At 51.6% G+C, this 18,042-nt stretch overlaps 3 protein-coding genes across 6 annotated transcripts in view; 2 read left to right on the top strand and 1 right to left on the bottom strand.

The window, feature by feature from the left end:
- The first annotated feature begins 152 nt into the window (after nucleotides 1–152).
- CRELD1 (cysteine rich with EGF like domains 1) lies at nucleotides 153–7,820 on the top strand. 3 transcript variants are annotated; one of them, XM_070433662.1, is made up of 11 exons: nucleotides 153–229; nucleotides 672–864; nucleotides 1,090–1,172; nucleotides 2,745–2,855; nucleotides 3,167–3,258; nucleotides 3,923–4,099; nucleotides 4,184–4,279; nucleotides 5,698–5,781; nucleotides 5,933–6,028; nucleotides 6,239–6,373; nucleotides 7,125–7,820. In XM_070433662.1, the coding sequence occupies exons 2-11, from the start codon at nucleotides 691–693 to the stop codon at nucleotides 7,337–7,339; spliced, it is 1,263 nt and encodes a 420-aa protein (XP_070289763.1). In that variant the 5' UTR covers nucleotides 153–229; nucleotides 672–690; the 3' UTR covers nucleotides 7,340–7,820. The 3 variants fall into 3 exon arrangements, with proteins under 3 accessions (XP_070289763.1, XP_070289762.1, XP_070289764.1); XM_070433661.1 differs by lacking the exon at nucleotides 153–229 and having other exon boundaries at nucleotides 242–864; XM_070433663.1 differs by lacking the exon at nucleotides 153–229 and having other exon boundaries at nucleotides 242–864; nucleotides 5,933–6,054; nucleotides 7,125–7,212.
- Nucleotides 7,821–8,359: 539 nt separating this feature from the next.
- PRRT3 (proline rich transmembrane protein 3) lies at nucleotides 8,360–15,296 on the bottom strand. 2 transcript variants are annotated; one of them, XM_070433658.1, is made up of 5 exons: nucleotides 14,919–15,296; nucleotides 14,605–14,764; nucleotides 11,434–12,505; nucleotides 11,072–11,230; nucleotides 8,360–10,489 (listed from the first exon to the last, which is right to left on the bottom strand). In XM_070433658.1, exons 3-5 carry the CDS (start codon nucleotides 12,446–12,448, stop codon nucleotides 8,733–8,735), a joined length of 2,931 nt encoding a protein of 976 aa, XP_070289759.1. In that variant the 5' UTR covers nucleotides 12,449–12,505; nucleotides 14,605–14,764; nucleotides 14,919–15,296; the 3' UTR covers nucleotides 8,360–8,732. The 2 variants fall into 2 exon arrangements, with proteins under 2 accessions (XP_070289759.1, XP_070289761.1); XM_070433660.1 differs by having other exon boundaries at nucleotides 15,084–15,296.
- Nucleotides 9,876–18,042, top strand: part of FANCD2 (FA complementation group D2) — a 98,883-nt gene continuing 90,716 nt past the window's right edge. Inside the window, exon 1 of the mRNA XM_070433656.1 lies at nucleotides 9,876–9,893. The gene's annotated coding sequence lies outside the window, so the exon portion shown is untranslated. The remainder of the gene's footprint in view (nucleotides 9,894–18,042) is intronic.

Genomic DNA, 18,042 nt, shown 5'->3' with positions numbered 1-18,042 from the left:
CAGCCCGCGGTCCGGCTCCCCGCGGCCCTTTAACTGCCCGACAGGTGCAGCCCGGCGCCACCTCTGGTTGGCTGGGGCTGGATGACGCAATGGTACATGGCTCGTCACCATTGGCTGCGGCGTGAGCTCCGCCCTCCGGGCTGCGGGGTTGGCGGAGGTGGCACGTCTGACGCAGGCGGCAGAGGAGGTGGCGCCGAGGAGACAGCGGTCTGCGCCTGCGGGAGGCTGGGTGCGTCGTCTCTTCCTCCCCCGCAATCTCAGGGATCTGGATCCTCCCCTGACGGCTCGCGGGCCGTGCTTTTGCGGCCTGCGGGCCCTGAACCTGACCCCTTCTCTTCCTATCCACGCAAATCGTTCATCCGACTTCTTCTCCCCCAGTACTTGGAATCTGACCCCTTCTACCTAATTCCACTGATCCTGCCCCTAATAAACCTACATTCAGACCCTAAAACAATGGGCTGACTTTTGCCTCCTTGCCAAGGGTGCAGGCTTCCTCCCCAACGGTAACGAGGATAACTTATTGCCGCTCATTTCCCCACCATACCCTCTCTCGCCCGAGTCCCTTTTTAAAATAACAGATCTGGGCTCCCAGACCCCTGGCATCTCAGCACCGACTCTGCCTTTCTCACCTGACTCCTCCAGCGCACCCTACCCATGTCTTCCATCTATAGGTCCCCAGCCTGGGAAAGGATGGCCCCGCGACCCCCAAGGGGCCTGGTCCCAGCTCTGGTCTGGGGCCTGAGCCTCTTCTGCAGCCTCCCAGGCCCAGTTTGGCTCCAGCCCTCTCCGCCTCCCCAGTCTTCGCCCCCAACCGAGCCCCATCCGTGTCATACGTGTCGGGGACTGGTCGACAGCTTCAACAAGGTGAGTGCCCCGCAGCCCGGTGGGAGGGGCCCGGCGGCTATAGCAAGTGGCCGAGAGAGGGGAGATCTGGGATGCAAGTCTGTATGGATTCAAGTCCCAACTTGGTTACTTAACTAGTTGTGTGGCCTCTGTGCCTATTCCCTGGTCAGTGAAAGACTGAAGTGCTAGAATGCCCCAGGCACTGGACGTCCGTACTTAGGTATTACTAATTTTCTCCATTTCCAGGGCCTGGAGAGAACCAACCGGGACAACTTTGGAGGTGGAAATACTGCCTGGGAAGAAGAGAAGTTGTCCAAATACAAAGACAGGTAAGGGCTGGAAAGCTGGGTTTGTATAACTCACCTCCCAGTCTCTGTTCTGCGAGTGGGGACCTAGAGCCTTTTGGGGAGTGCTTACTCATTCAACAAATAATCACTGAATATCTATAGTACAGCAGTAAACAAGGCAAGCCAAATCCCATCTTCAAATAGCTTACATTCTTGTAGAGGAGATAGGTGGTGAATAAGGCAATAAATAATGTCACATGAGGTGAATAACAGTAAAACAGGGTGGACTACAGAATGGTGAGAAAGAAGCATGGTGTCCAAGGTGTGACATTTGAACAGAGACCTGAAGTGAAGAAGCAAGCTATGTGACAATCAGGGAAGAGAAGTGGACAGAGTGAGACTGAGCTTGGAGTATTTGAGAAGTAGCTGGAATGGAGTGGTAGAAGGTGAAGTAACCCAGGTACATGCCCATGACTAGAAATCGAACCCGCAGCCCTTCGGTGTGTGGGCTGACATTCTATCCGCTGAGCAACACTGGCCAGGGCTTTTGCAGTTTTTTAAAACCACCTCCTCCTATATGCCAGTCACTGTGTCAGACTCTTTAAAGATATAATCCATTATATGTGTGTGTTTATGTATATTTAATTTTTTATTGAGGTAGATATACAACACATAACATTTACCATTAGAGATATTTTGTACATTCACGGTGTTGTGCAAGTATTACCACTAGTTCCAGAACATTTTCATCATCCCGAAAAGAAACTCCATATCCATTAAGCAGTCACTTCTCATTCTCCCCTCAGTCCTTGACAATCACTAATTTGCTTTCTGTCTCTATGGATTTGCTAATTCTATTGGAATCCTATAATATGTAGCCTTTTATGTCTGGTTTCTTTCACTTATCAAAAATTTTAAGGTTTATCTATATTGTAGCATATATTAATATTTCATTCCTTTTTAAGGCTTAATAATATTCTGTTGTATGAATATACCACATTTGGTGTATCCATTCATCATTTGATGAACATTTGGGTTGTTTCTGTCTTTTGGCTATTGCGGATACTATTGCAATGAACATTTGTGTACACGGTTTTGTTTGAACACCTGTTTCCATTCTTTTGGGTGCAAATCCAGGAGTGCAATTACTGAGTCCTATGATGATTCCATGTTTAACTTATCAAGGAATTGCCAAACTGTTTTCCACAGTGTCTGCACCATTTTTCATTCTCACCTATAATGTAGGAGGGTTCCAGTTTCTCCACTTCCTCACCAACACTTGCTATATGATATATTTTTACTTACATCTACCCAGCAAGAGTAAATATTCCATTGTGCAGAGGCAGGAACTAAGGTATCGTACAACAAACCTGTAGGGGAGGTGGTGTCCCCATTTTACAGAAGAGAGAACAGGTTCAAGAGAGATTGACTTGCCCAAGGTCATACAACTAGATTCAAACTCCGGTCTGTCTGACTCAAAACCAGTATCCCTTCCATTTTGCCCTATGCCCTTTCCTTTGACCCTGTCATGGCATGAGGCGTGGTGGGAGAGACCTTTAGGAGGCTGGTGGGTGTCGTGGAATGTGTTCACACTACTCTGCCCTGTCTGGCCAGTGAGACCCGCCTGGTAGAGGTGCTTGAGAACGTGTGCAGCAAGTCGGACTTCGAGTGCCATCGCCTGTTGGAGCTGAGCGAGGAGCTGGTGGAGAGTTGGTGGTTTCACAAGTGAGTGGTGTGGGAGCTTTCCCAGGGAGGGGCCACAGGCAGGGCCAAGTAGTAAAGCAGGGGATTGCATGCTAGGGGCTGTGTCCTTGTTTGGCTCCTTCCAAACCCAGATCTGGTAAGGACTTGCTGAAGGAGCTCTCACTCTGAGCTTCAGTTTGCCCCTCTGCCAAATGAGGAAAGGGTGTTGGTCAGGTGGTCTTAGGGGTCTTATGCGTTGGGTTGTATCAAGATTTGGTGGGAGGTTGGGGGATGGGCAGCATCTCTGACACTGTCTAAGGCCCCCTCACTGTCACACCACCTCCCCACCTCAGGCAGCAGGAAGCCCCAGACCTCTTCCAGTGGCTTTGCTCAGATTCCCTGAAGCTCTGCTGCCCCTCAGGCACCTTCGGGCCCTCCTGCCTTCGTGAGTTATTCAAGTTCTTCTTAAGGGATGGGAGGGGACTGCTGAGGCCAGGACTCTGGTCCTGGCTCTGCCCCTAGCTGGCTGTGTGCACTTAGGCTGCTCAGATAACTTCTCTGGACCTTAGTTCTTACTTGCCTCACAGGGCTGACGAGATGAGCAAATCAGTGGGGAATGGCTCTGTAAAAAGATGTATGTGTGGTTAGACTGAGTCAGATGCTGCCGTGGTTTTATCTTGTATTTGAGAAATGCTTCCACCTCCACCCCTCATTTCCCATGCCTGGGGTCAGACCAGGCCCCATCCCTTGGACTAAGGGGACCTTCCTACAGTTGGCAGGTGCTGTCTTGATGCCCCCATTGTCACCACCTTTTTCTACACACAGTTCTGATTCAGGGGCTAAATTTATTACCAGCCCCTTTTAGAAAAATCTTTCCCCAGAAGCTGCAGATAAAGAGTCAGTGACAAAGATGATCAAGTCAGTGTTTATAAAAGAAAAGATTTGTAAATAACCTAATTGTTCCATATTGGAGGTGTGGTTAAGTAAATTTCATACAGTTTTATGACAACATATTATGTTACTATTAAGTTTTCTTTCAAAAAAATGTTAATGTTTTCTATATACAAGATTGCTTTTACAATCTCACCCGGTTTGGTGTCTACCCACAGCCTGTCCTGGGGGTACAGAGAAGCCCTGCGGTGGCTACGGGCATTGTGAAGGGGAAGGGACTCGAGGGGGCAGCGGGCACTGTGACTGCCAAGCCGGCTATGGGGGTGAGGCCTGTGGCCAATGCAGCCTCGGCTACTTTGAGGTGGAGCGCAACGCCAGCCATCTGGTATGTTCGGGTAGGTAGCCGAAAGGTGAGGCGCTGGGCAGGGGCTGATGGGATGCCTGCCTGCTCATTCTCTTACTTCCGCCATTCCCCCCAGCTTGCTTTGGCCCCTGTGCCCGCTGCTCAGGACCTGAGGAATCCAACTGTTTACAGTGCAAGAGGGGCTGGGCCCTGCATCACCTCAAGTGTGTAGGTGAGTGGGGCTGTGCCTTAGGTCTGGGAGGTAGATGGGCCTGGGCTTGGTTCTCCGTCAATACCCACATCTCTGGGCTAGACCAACACAGTTCCCATCTTTATGGAGATCTCAGCCTGGTTGGGAAGGCAGAAAAGTAACCAGGCACTTACAGTACAGACTGATCTTTGTACAGTGAGAGATGTCCCTGATCCAGCTGGGTGATGGTAAGGAATCAGGAAAGGCTTCTTAGAGGAGATACCATTTAGACCAGCAGTTCTCCACCTGTGGGTCGCGACCCCTTTGGCGGTCGAACGACCCTTTCACAGAGGTTGCCTAAGACCATCCTGCATATCAGATATTTACATGACAATTTATAACAGTAGCAACATTACAGTTATGAAGCAGCAACGAAAATAATTTTATGGTTGGGTCACAACATGAGGAACTGTATTTAAAGGGCCAGAAGGGCCCTAACCGGTTTGGCTCAGTGGATAGAGCGTTGACCTGCGGACTCAAGGGTCCCAGGTTCGATTCCTGTCAAGGGCATATACCTTGGTTGCGGGCACATCTCCAGTAGGAGGCGTGCAGGAGGCAGCTGATTGATGTTTCTCTCTCATCGATGTTTCTAACTCTCTATCTCTCTCCCTTCCTCTCTGTTCCCTCTCCCTTTCTCTCTGTAAAAAATTAATAAAATATATTTAAAAAATAAATAAATAAAGGGCCAGAAGGTTGAGATCCACTGATTTAGACCAAGTCTCTTCAATTGAGAAAGGGTTAGCCAGAGGAATGAGGATATTGAACTTGGGTCAGGAGACCTGGGTTTGAGACTTGGTCTGTCTCAAACCTAGCCATTTGTATAAGTGAGAGTAATGACTAAGATACTGTGACAAAAAGATCCCCAAAGATTATGGCTTAAAGAATAGAGAGGTTTATTTTTATCTTAAATCACAGTCTCAGAACAAGCAGTCCAGGCTGTCAGGGACGCTCTTTTTGTCACAATCATTCAAGCACCCAGATTCCTTCTTTCTTACTGTGCAGTCATCCGTAGGGTGTTGCCTTTGTGGTTGAGGCTCGTTCCCAGGCACTTCTGTGTTCCATGCCCTGGCACTCAGGAAGTAAGAAAGAGAAGAGAGTGCATGGATGAGTCCAAGCCCTTTGTTTTAAAGCCAAGCTGAAAGTGGAGCACATCACTTCTGTTTACATCCTGTTGGCCAGAACTCAACCACAAGGCCATACTGAGTAGCAAGGCGGATTGGAAAATGTACTCTGCCTGGGCAGCCTGGAGTCCAGCTGCACCTCTCCTTCTGTGTTGGTGGACAGCCTGCCGTTGCTACCACACCATATGAGCCTGGCAACTCCATTCTGCAACAGTTCTGGTCTCAGCTTCCTTGTTAGTGAACTGACTGAAATTCCCCATCTTGCCGGCCTTTCTGTAGATATCGACGAGTGTGGCACAGAGCGAGCCAACTGTGGAGCCGACCAATTCTGCGTGAACACCGAGGGCTCCTATGAGTGCCGAGGTGAGTGTCCACTCCTGCAGGGGAGGGGCTGTGGGAAGGGTACGAGGAGCTGCTCCACGCCTGTTCCCCCCAAACTTCTGCCTTCTCTGGCACCAGAACCCCTTGGATTTAGGGACAGCTCTTAACCTTCTCTCTCCTCTCTCTTCTCCAGACTGTGCCAAGGCCTGCCTGGGCTGCATGGGGGCAGGGCCAGGCCGCTGTAAGAAGTGTAGCCCTGGCTACCAGCAGGTGGGCTCCAAGTGTCTCGGTGAGTCTCCAGCCAGTGGGGCCCAGGTACCTTGGAGTGCCTTGCCACCATGAATTGAGAAGGGCTGGAATGTGAACAGGGTAGGGGAAGGGTGAATGTTACCTGGGTAAGGGCAGAAGGGAGTGCCGGAATGTGAACGAGGCAGGGTCGGGGTGCTGCCTGTGGGACCCTGGAAGTCAGGGCTCTGATCCCTCCTTGCCCTCCCTCAAGATGTGGACGAGTGTGAGACAGAGGTGTGTCCCGGAGAGAACGAGCAATGTGAGAACACCGAGGGCAGTTACCGTTGTGTCTGTGCTGAGGGCTACAAACAGATTGAGGGCATCTGTGTGAAGGAGCAGATCCCAGGTGAGTCCCAACCTGGCCCCCACCAAACCCGTTCTCCAAGCACTTACAACCCCTCAGCCCCTGCGAGGCTGCTTTGAGACCTGAAGCCTACATCTTCTCTGGAGTAGCTTTTGGTGGCCTCACACCTCCCTGGGGTAGAAAGAAAATAGGACTTGACAGCAAATTACTCTGCCTCCCCTAGCCTCTTTCCTCGTCTGTCCAATGGGACCAGTCCTAGCCCTGGCCCTCTGAGAGCTATTGTAGGCCATGGTGTGGTGAGATGGACAGCCACAATGATACAGTAGTGATCACTTCCACCACTCTTGCCATATGTCAGACACTGTTCCAAGCATGTTGCATGTATTAACTTACTTTACACTAAAACAAATCCAACGCTGTAGGTATCTTTCTCATCCCCATAGTGGAAATTAGGATGCAGAGAAATGAAGCAACTTGCCCAGGGTCACACAGCAAGCAGGTCGCAGAGCTGGGTGTTGAATCCTGGCAGTCTGGCTCCAGAGCTGGGCTAGTACACATAGCACGTGCTCTGTCACAACCTGCTCACCGCATGGCCTTGGGCAAACCTCTACCTCTCTGAGCCTCAGTTTCCCGTTCAGTGAGACAGGGATAATAACTGCCCCTCTAGAGTCGTTCTCAGCAGTAAATGACATCACGTGCTGGCACGCCTAGCAGGCACGTGGCAGCGATGCTTGGGTGCGTGGGAGACTCTAAGAATGGGGGAGGAGTGACAGGTGCTTCTTATTCCTCGCAGAGTCAGCGGGCTTCTTCTCAGAGATGACAGAGGATGAGCTGGTGGTGCTGCAGCAGATGTTCTTTGGTGTCATCATCTGTGCACTGGCCACGCTGGCTGCCAAGGGTGATTTGGTCTTTACCGCCATCTTCATTGGGGCCGTGGCGGCCATGACCGGCTACTGGTTGTCAGAGCGCAGTGACCGTGTGCTGGAAGGCTTCATCAAGGGCAGATAATCTCTGCCATGCCTGCAGGATCTCCTCCCACCAGGCTGCCTCCAGAAGTCAGGCCTCTCTCCTGCCTGGACATTCAAGGCGGCTGGCTTTATTTTTGAGAGTAGGCTAAGTACCCCCTACCCGCCTACGGAGCAGCCTAGGCACCCAGACCTGGGCAGGTGAGGCCCCTGGGATGCGGAAGGAGCCCTAAAAATGGAAGCCATGGGATCTTGGCCTTGAGGAGACTGGGCAGGCTTCATAATGTGTGTGGATTTTAAGTGTCTCCTTATGGTGGCTGCTAGTGAGCTTTGGCCCCTGTCCAGGATGAGGGGGTGGGCTCCTGCAGGGGTGAGTCCATCATAGCCTCCTCCTGCCAGCTGCATGCTGCCAGCTCCTGTTCCGTATTCACCTCCCCCATCCCTCACCCGTCACCCCTCACCCCTCAGCCACTGATTTATTTATTCATCTCAGGAAATAAAGAAAGGTCTTGGAAAACGGAGAAGCTTCAGTTTTACTGCCTGCCCTCCCACTCCCATGGTTGGCCTAAGCTACTGAGAGGCCCTGACCCTTGGGAAATTTTTCTAAAACCCTGGGAAATTGAGGGCTACCCTGGTGGAAAAGTAAAAGGAGGAGAGGCTTGGCCCTGAAGTTGTGTTAGGAGAAGGGGATGGAGGACCCAGCTTCAGGGATGGAACTTTCTGGGTTCAGTATCAGCTATTATTTGGGCCAAAGGACCCTGGACAAAATGACTTTTGTCTCTGAACCTTACTCTTATTTATAAAATGGGCTTGATAATGCTTTCCACTCAGGCTTATAATGAGAATTAAATAAGGTGGTGAATGTAAAGAGCTGAAGACAGTGTACAACAAATAGATGTTCAATAACATATTGATAGCCTTATTTCTAAAGCTGCTAAGGGGTCCAGTGCCCTTTCCTTTGGAAGTACCCCTGTCCCACATACTGGACATGGAATTACTGAAGGGTGTGGCCTCCGACTCTTCTCTGAACAGGATCCTGGCATGGCCAGAGGAAGGCATGAGCCAAGTCCTAAAGGTTTATTTCTTTGGCACAAAGAGGACATTCAATCTAGACAAGTGAGTCTCATCCTTCCGCAATGGGGAGTCTGGAGGGGTGTTTGGGGCACCTGAACCCCATTCCCCATAACTAAATCCATGCATGTCCACCCTGTATTCCATATATAAATCACAGCCTCTGTGCAAAATACCTGCTGGAAAAAAATAGAGATATTTAAAAAACAAAAAACGCGGGTGGGGGTTGGGGACACTCCCGGCTGCTTCCAGGGGCTGCAATCAGGTTCAGACCCCAGGATGCCAGTTTTTTAAGGGCTCAACTGTCCCAGTCGGCCATGCCATATGGTCACTGAAGGCTGGTCCTGCAACAGTGTGGGGTCGGCTCAGAGTTCAATGGTGTCACTGGAGGCGCTGCGAGAGTCCCCTGGCTTGCAGGAAGGCTGGACCGCACTCCGGGGTTCTATGGGCCGGCTGGGAGCAGTTGCAGTGGCTGGGGCTGGCAGTAGTTGCACCGTACTGGGCAGCTCATCTAGGGGCAGACTGTCCACCGACGACAGCCCGTGGCGCCACGGGTTCCAGCTGATCTTGAGCGAGCCCCGGGAGAAGCTGTCCATGGAGCTGCCAGAAGCCACCTGATCCGGCTCATCCACGACGTGTGGTGGGACCGGCCCGCGGACGCGCACGTCGCTGAGCGACCGGCAGCGGCCACGGAGCAAGGAGCCCGCACCGTCGAGCTCAGTGTCCGGATGGCTGCCCCGGCGCGGCCGCAGCGCGCCCCCAGGCGGCGGGGAGGCCAGACCGCGCAGGCCGCAGCGTCGGAACACGCTGTCTCGCACCAAGTGCTCTCGGAAGAGCGCGGCGTCGATGCTGCGGCTCAGGTTGATGGGTGACGGCGGCCGCAGGTCCAGCTCGCTCATCGACGGAGCCGGCCCCACGCTGCTACGGGAGAGAACCGGGCCACCCTGGGGGCCGCGGCCCAGTGACGCAGCCGAGCCCCAGGCGCCTGAACTGGGTGTGGCAGGCGGCGCCCCCTCCGCCGGGTTGCGGATGAGGCTCTTGTTGATCTCTAAGCTGCCTGCTCCGACGCCGCTGGGCCCCGCGTAGCAGTTGTTGGGTCGCTCCGGCACCTCGCTTTTGCCCGAGGGCGCAGGACACGCCAGGCGCCGCAGCTTCGCCCAGCACGCATGCTCCGTGGGCGGCCTGGGCCGCGCCGCGACCACAGCAGCCAGGGCCAAGACGAGGGCCCAGGTCAGCTCCAGCAGGCGCAGCCAGAAATGGACTCCCCACCAGGCCCACGAGAAGCGGCCCACGCGGCCTGGGCCTGGGTACAGCCAGAGGGCAGCTGCCAGCTGTAAACCGCTAGCCAGCAGCCCCAGGGAGCCCGCCACTGCCAGCAGCCGCGGCCCCGGGCTGGCGTCCCAGCCCCGCGGCCCGTCCAGCAGGCGGCGCCGGCACAGGCAGAGCGTGCCCAGAGCCACGGCTGCGCCCCAGGCGCACGAGATGCCCTGAGCCAGGAGGTTGAGCGTCGGCGTCGACGACAGCAGGTCGGTAGCAAGCAACCCCACGCCGTGAGTCAACGCCAGGACTCCGAGCAGAAGCGGGTTCTGCAGCTGCGGGGGCAGCCCCGCACCCAGTCCCAGCAGGGTCAGGGCCGCCAACGCGGTGAGCAACAAGGGGAAGGGTAGGTTGTAGAGCACCAGGCCGGCGCGTAAGCCCAGCCGCGCCTGCGAGCCGTAGGGGTCGGCAAGCATGTAGGCAGATCGCAGCCCCGATGCTAGGAGCACCAGCACGGCCGCCACCAGTGCCAGCCAGGGCCCCGTAGAGGCGGCTGCCAGAGAGGCCATTGCCAGCAACGCTGGCAGCAGAAAGAGCACCCCCACCCCATAGACGTGCAGCTCCCAGGAAAAGCTCAGCACCCGCCGAAGGGGACCCCAGCGCAGGGGGGGTGCGGTGGCGTTGGCCGGAGGGCTAGAGGCTGGGGCGGATGCCATGGAGCTGGCCGAGGGCTCCGGAGGAGCTGGCTGTCCCAGGGCGCGCTGTGTGGTGACCCGAATGAGGCCCCGGCGTGACGTCGAGGGGGCCGGGACTGGGGGTGCTGGGGGATGGCTTTGGGGGCGCCCCGGCCACTCCTCGGCTTCGTCTGCAATAATAACAATATTAAAATAGCCCTTCGTAAAATGTTTTTGATTTTACATTATTCCCTAATGTGATGGGCAAGTTATTTCACTTTTCCAAGCACATCTGTAAAATGGGGGTGGTAGCAACACCTACCTCACTGGATTGTGGTGAGGACTGAATGTTTAGCATAGTGCCCAGCACCCAGTAAGTGTTAAATGGATGCGAGCTGCCATTTTTATTAATAATATACCAGCAGTTCTCAGCATGGGCTTAATATTAGAATCACCTGGAGACCGACTGAATCAGGATTCCGTGCGAATTTTTTAAAAGCTCCTCGAGTGATTTGCCAGAGTTGGAGAATCACTGCACTAAATACATCCATGTTACATTTAAGAACATTCTAGCCCCCAAAGGTCACATGACTTCTCCCAGAGTACCCAGTGAGTATTAGTTTATTATCCCAAGTTGTTTGAAGGAGGTCCTAGCCAATTCCTTTAAGAGCTGTTTGTCCTCACTTAGTCCCCACCCTCCCATATGGACCTCACACAATTCTTAGTTATTAAACAGAGCACCACTCTCCCCAAACCCCCAGCCATGCCCTCACCTGGCTGCAGGGTCCTCACAGGACTTTCCGTTTGGTTTGTAGCTGGGCCTGGGTCTGAGGGGCCAGGGGGGATGAGGGCCTTGGGAGTTTCTGGGGCCCCCATTGCTCCTCTCACCCTCTGGGGAGAGATGGGATCTGCTCCATTCATTGCTGCTATCTCTGAAATGACAAAAGCAGTCATCACTTTGCCTGACCCCTCCAGCAGTCCCTGAAGTCTAATCCCCCAGGAGGGAGACACAATCACCCTCGGAAAGGAAAATGGGACCCGATGGGGCCAGGGGGCACACAGAAACTGGGGCATCCAGCTGCCGTGGAACGCTGCCCCTCCCAGCCCTGCATGGCACCCTCACCTTGGTACCTACCTGGCTTGGGCTGCTCATGAGGAGTCTCTGAGGCTGGAGGACCTGAAGGTTGGGGTCCTGGGGAGCTCTGAACATCAGGGAAGTCAGCCTGCTTCAGTGAGGGACTTGGAAAACTGACTGCCCAGATCTCCCCACCTTTAGCCTTCTTGGGGGGCTCAGCTGGCAGCTCGTTGGCAGGAGGAAGGCTTCTGGTCAGTGTCAGGTCTGGCTGGAACCCAGGCTCCTGAGTGGATGCCACCTCAACTGGGGATACTGAGCCAATCACAGAGGCTGCTGGATCCTGCTGGGTGAAGATGGGGCCTTGAGCTGCCTCTTGGAAGTCTTCCTCACCCCCATCCTGTTCTTCCAGCACTGGCCTCCTGATAGTGCCTGAGTGGGGTGCAAGAGTGTGGGGAGGATCCTGGTGGGCTGAAGGGGATGTCTCTGAGACCCTGGGCTTGGCTTCAGCAACCAGACCCTCATCTCTAACTGGTCGCTGTCCCACTTGGCCTCCAGGCTCCCTTGGGGAGGGAGGAACTGTGGCTACCCTGAGCTGGAGTCGGGGAGTTGTTGGGATGAAAGTGAGATGGGGGGACCCCACTGGATGGGGTGCTGGTGCATCTTGCTCCAGAGGCTCCTGTGAGTCCGGAGGTCCTGTCCAGCCCTGAGAATTTTGCCCTTGAGCCACCTGGAAGTCATCAGTTACTGGGAGTCCTTCTCTCTGAGCCCCCTGGGCTGCTTGAGGTCCATGCAGGGCTGGGCCAAGGGGAGACTCTTCGATCCTTTGAGGCACCTCCTCCGCAGGGACCTGGGGGACACTGGAGTTCCAAGGGCTTTCATCTCTGGACTTCTGCCAGAGGAAGGCTTCGGGCTCTGTGCCAACAGGGCCCCTGGGGTGGGCTCCTGGGATCAGGTGTGGTTCCCAGTCCTCTTGTGCCTTGGGAAGGCCCCCGCCCAGGGCAGGGCCAGCCCCCAGAGACAGCAGCAGCAATAGCAGCAGGAGGCCATGTACATGACCCCATGGGCTGGAGGCCATGGTCTACTCTGATGCCTGAGCCTAGAACCCTCAACTTCCAGTCCTCACTGGATAAGCCTAAAAAAAAAAAAAGGAGGGGGAATGACATGTGAGTGTTAGAGGCTCCTATGGCTGTCCCAAGGGGGCTGATGGAAAAGGATGAAGAGCAACAGGAGGCAGGTTCCCCCACCCCAAACCCCTTTCCCCACTTCCTGGTCAGTCTCAGAGTGAACTTTTAAAACTGCAACTCTGCTCATGCCACTGCCCTGATTCAAAACCTTCAGTGGTTCCCCATTACCCTCAGAAGAGAATTAAGACCCTTTCCTGGCCTTCCAAGGCCATACCAGGCTGCTCCCCTACCCTTCAACGCCTATTGGGCTGCCTGGTGCCCCATGCCTTTGCTCCTGTCATTCCCTCTGCCTAGAATGCCCTCTCCCTTCTCCTTTACTTGCTGAAATCCTGTTCTTGAAGTCCCAGCTCAAATATCAGAGAGGTGGAGAGGAAGAGGCCCCTGCTTTTGAGGAGGGAACTGGGTTCGAATCCCAGCTTTGCCAGTTCCTGGGTGAGTTACTTTACCTTTTTGTATCAGAGTTTCAGTAAAATGGGTATAAAAAGAGTACCTAACTGTAAAGGGCTCTTATAATGCTTACATAACAGAACACATAACGGGTCAGGCCTATGAGAGGAGCATAAGTATTAGAGCTCTTTTACTTTTCCCTTTGTCCAGAAAGCTTTCTTAACTCTTTCAACAACTAACTGGAGCATATATTATGTGCCATGCTCTGTGGACAAAGCAGTGAACAGGATTGGCAAGATTCCTACCCTCATGGAGCTGGCATTCTAAGTAAGGGACAGACGATGAGTGATGTTAAATAAGGTGAGCTATAGAGAAAAGAAAACAGAATTAAGAGATAGACGGATGGGGTGGGGGGATACTTTACACAGGGGTGCCAGGAAAGCCTCTCTGAGGTGACATTTAAGCTCAATGCTGAATGAGAAGGAGCCAGCCATTTGAAGATACGGGGGAAAAGCATTTGGCAGGGGGAACAGAAAGTGCAAAGGCCCTGACACAGGAATGAGGTAGGTGAGTTAAAGCAATAAGGAGGCAGTGTGGCTGGAGCTCAACAAATGGAGAAAGTGGCAGCGGGAGATGAAATCAGAAAGACCGAGCTAGATCCCAAGAGGACTGGTCCACCAGGGTAAGGCACCTGGATTTTATTAGGTGTCATAGGAAGCCAATGAAGATGTTAAGCATGGGAGTTTCACCTTCTAATAAATGTTTTAAAAGAGGGAGAGAGGCCAGCGTAGAAAGCCAGGTAAGATATGACAGTGGCTAGTTTCAGCCTAGACATTTCTTTCCTTGACACCCCCCCCCTCCACCCCTTCCCATCACTATGGTCCCATCACCATAGTCATCTCTTGTCTCCCACCCTGGCCTGAGGCTCCTTAAGGCTGCATCTGCATCTTCCATTTCTTGTCTTCAGCCCCCCCAGCATATGACCTGCCCCAGCTATACAGTCCCTAAAGTTTCCACTCCTGAGAGTCTCTAGCTGAGCCAAGGAGGCAGGAAGGACCCCACAGCCAGAAGAGGGGAGGAGAGCTTAGGCCTCAGCGTGTTTAGGGGCGGAGGCCCTGCTCCTTTCCTCTGGGAAATAGCTGTGCCCACATATCCCTGCCTCCTAACCCTTGGTGGCCTACAGACACCCTGAGAAGCCAATGGAAATTCCAGGCTTTCTCCCCAAGAAAATGCCCAGGCTCATCAAAACTTGTGGACAATTTCAGGGGGCTCAAAGACCCCTTAAACCCATCCCCCAAAATGCGTTTAGACTCTGCCCTAAATCCTTGTTGGCTCATTTCTCAGACATTTACCAAGCTCCATACTCTGCTCCTCTCCCAGGCTAGGTGCTGGGGATCCAAAGAGAATCATCAGTTCTAGTGTCAGGAGTGGGGGTGAGCTGAGGGGGACTGCCTGAAAGGCCCCTAACACAGGTACTCCTTCATAAAGGTTGCTGGTTCGATTCCTGGTACTCCTGTGTTGAGCTCTTACCCAGTTAGGCTCCTGTGCTAAGTGTAGCTGAATGCCCTTGATCTCATCCAACCCTCCCAACACAAGCAGGTGTGGGTATACCCATTTCACAGGGGAAGAAACCGAGGTTCAGAGAGGTTGAGCAACTCACCCAAGGTCACACAGTCATACTAGGCATTATGAAACGCGCTGTAGATCATTTTGCACAGGGAGGAGTCCAAAAAGCTTTGCAGAGGAGGAGACAGCTGAGCTGGGCCTTCAATAAGCATATGCCATCTGCTCACCACCCCAAATCCAAGAGATGTGGGCATCTGCGGACAAAGAGGGGGCTGCCCAGCACTAGGTTCCAGCTGCTGGAGAAATGTGTGGGTTTTTTTTGGGGGGGGGAGGGGTATCTCCTTGTCTCAGGGTCTAGGGAGAGGGCAGTGCAGGGCAGCCTCTGGGAGCTGGCCCATCTCAGGTTACCTCTCGTCCTCCTTCTCCTGGCCCCTGGCTCCGCGCCTTCCCGCAGTGTCCTGGGTGGGGGTGGGCTCTGGTGCAGGCCCTTCTGCGCCCTGCTGAGACCGGGGCTGCAGGCCATGCTCCCTGCCTGGGCCCCACCACTGCCCCCTTCCTTTGCCAGTTCCTCACCTGTGCGTCGCGCAGGCAGCCCCCGCGTTCACCTTGCGCGTGTCCCAGCAGCCGCTTGCAGCGCCGCATCCTCCGCGATGCTCAGACTTGGCTAACAGAGCCTGGCGCTGCCGATTGCTGAGCCCGCCCACAGCAACCGCATCCTCACTTAACCCTTTCCCCTTAGGCGTGGATTCCTCTCCTAGCCCGGACCTCTCCATTCTGAGATTCTCAGGGCTAAGAGGGGACCTAGCTCACCCCTGAGTGATGTGGAAAGTCCTTCCATAATGCCGTTCAGAATGAGGCAGCTGATCTCTGCATACCTCAGGGAACGGGGAGCTCACTTCCTTTATGCTCTACTTATATCCTTATAGGGATACGGACATGGACATTCGTATGGGTAAAGCCTACTTACAGCTTGATGTGTATCCTTCAGATCTTTTCCAATGTACAGTCACATATATATTTTAAAGAGAAATGAGATCACACTGTACATATTGTTCTGTAACTTGCCTTCCCCCTTCACTTTGCAATATATCCTGGCACATTTTCCATGTACATGTCTACAGATCCATCTCATTTCTTATATCGGCTATTGAGAATTGCAGTATATGGTCAGCCTGTGATTTTTATTTATATAGTCCCTGATGTTGGACAGGTAGGTTGTTTCTAGCCTTTCGCTAGCAAGAAACCGGGTGGAGGGGAGCTATGAGGGGAAAAAGAGAAACAACTGTAATAATCTGAACAATAAAGATTTATTTTTAAAAAAAAGAATAATGAGGCAGGGACCAAATCTTGCATAGATATCTTTATACACATGTATGAGTGTACCTGTCAGATAGTTTCTTACCTGAGGCATGGTTAGATCTATGGGTCTGCACATTTTCAATTCTGATAGACATTGTCAAAATGCTCCTGGACTCTCTTTGGACAGCTCCTGATACACTACATATCCAACATTAGGTTCAATACATTAAGAGAAACCCACACAAGGAATATATGTGGTCATCAGATGTGACAGAGTATCTTTAATGGCATAGAGAAATTTCCAGGGTAGATTGTTGTTTGATTATTTAAATTTTAGTCATTTGAATTTTAAAAATAATATATCCTGATCGTCCCAATTCAAACAACACAAATGTTCAAAGAACATGTTAACTGTCTTAGCATTGGCTTCTCCAACTGTGCCCTCCCAAATGTACCCACAGTAAACATCATACTGTTTCCTTTGCTTATAAGAACATATATGTGGCCCTGGCTGGTGTGGCTCAGTTAGTTGAGCATGCTCCTACGCACCAACAGGTTGCTAGTTTGATTTCTGGTCAGGGCATATGGCCAGGTTGCGAGCTGGATCTGTGCAGGATGCAGCCGATCAATGTTCACTCACATTGATGTTTCTCTTTCTTTCTCCCTTCCTCTCTCTCTAAAAATCAATAAAAACATTTAAAAAATATATGTACATGCCTTTGTTTACACAAATGGGATCATACTATGCATATTATTCTTTTTTTTAAATTCTTTATTAGTTAAGGTATTACAAATGTGTCCTCATCCCCCCCCATGCATATTATTCTATAACTTTGTTTGCCTCAAGCAATATATGTGAAAACATTTTGAAGGTAATACCTATTAGGTCCACCCTTTTCTTTCAGCGAGCTGCACAGTCTTACATGATGTGTATGCACGATCATTTACTCAGACACTCCCAGTATTCTCCTACTGATAGTGGTTTACAAGTTTTTTTCTACTAGAAACAATATTAATAAACATCCTTACATACATCTTTACATGCTGATACTCTAAATTAGATCAGATAATTATTTGATAATTTTTGTTCATATCTGTCTGTCGATGTAGCTTATCCTTAAATATTAGAAAGTAAGTGGGATTGAGATGTGATTTTTACCTAATTTTGCTTTTCTGTTTACCAATATTTTATACAACCATGAATTTCTTTTGTCACCAGAGATAAGAATGACAAGTGTCACTAAAAAAAAGAAAGACATTTTTTCTAGGGTTGAGCTGAACTCTCCCTCCCAGTGTTTTCCTCCCCTTGGCTCTTACAGAAAAGCAGTTCAGGGCTCACTTGTGTCTGACATGGTGTGTGATGTGAAGAATGATCAATCTTTAATAACTGATAAATAGTGGAGTTGGAATCCAGCTTTTCTGACTCTGGGAGAGGGTTCTGGCTTTTTCCATTTAACCATATCATCTCACCAGTTCTACTGCTGTTTTACTTGCAACATCTCTCCTCCTTTTGCTTCTTACTAGGTCAACAAAGTCCCCTTTATTTTTTTATTTTATTTTTTAAAAAATATATTTTATTGATTTTTTACAGAGAGGAAGGGAGAGGGATAGAGAGTTAGAAACATCAATGAGAGAGAAACATCGATCAGCTGCCTCCTGCACACCCCCCACTGGGGAATATGCCTGCAACCAAGGTACATGCCCTTGACCGGAATCGAACCTGGGACCCTTCAGTTCGCAGGCCGATGCTCTGTCCACTGAGCCAAACCGGCTAGGGCAACAAAGTCCCCTTTAAAGTATTACTCTTGGAATTGAACTCAGTTGGGAATAAAGCTGAACTTTCACCTCCCCTTTCCTAGATTCTGCTCCTCCATTAATATGTCCTCACACTGAATTAATGTTTCTGGCAGCCACATCACTTGCTCATTATTGATCTGGTAGGTTTTCCACATCTTTGTGTGCAGTGGGTTTCTTGACCCTCAGTGTAGGAGTCTACATTTTTTTAATGTTTATTTTATCTTGTTGGATCTAGCCAGTTGTTCTGATCTTGTGGATGTTATCTGGATCCTGGTTCTGTATATAATAGATAATTAGCATTTTAGGGCCTTGCTTAAGATCTGTTTTTCTTTCAAGACCCTAATTTCCTTTTGGGGGAACCATGTCTTTTTCCCTGTGTGGGCGACCCTGGGGGGAGGACAGTTCTGGGGGCCTATTACAGAAGCTGAGGGGTACA

Source organism: Myotis yumanensis, unplaced genomic scaffold, assembly GCF_028538775.1.
Source record: "Myotis yumanensis isolate MYYU_CA2020_CCGP unplaced genomic scaffold, mMyoYum1.0.hap1 SCAF_14, whole genome shotgun sequence".
NCBI classification, from domain to species: Eukaryota; Metazoa; Chordata; class Mammalia; order Chiroptera; family Vespertilionidae; genus Myotis; species Myotis yumanensis.
Note: the sequence above shows the minus strand (reverse complement) of the source record. Positions and strands in the feature narration are given on the sequence as shown.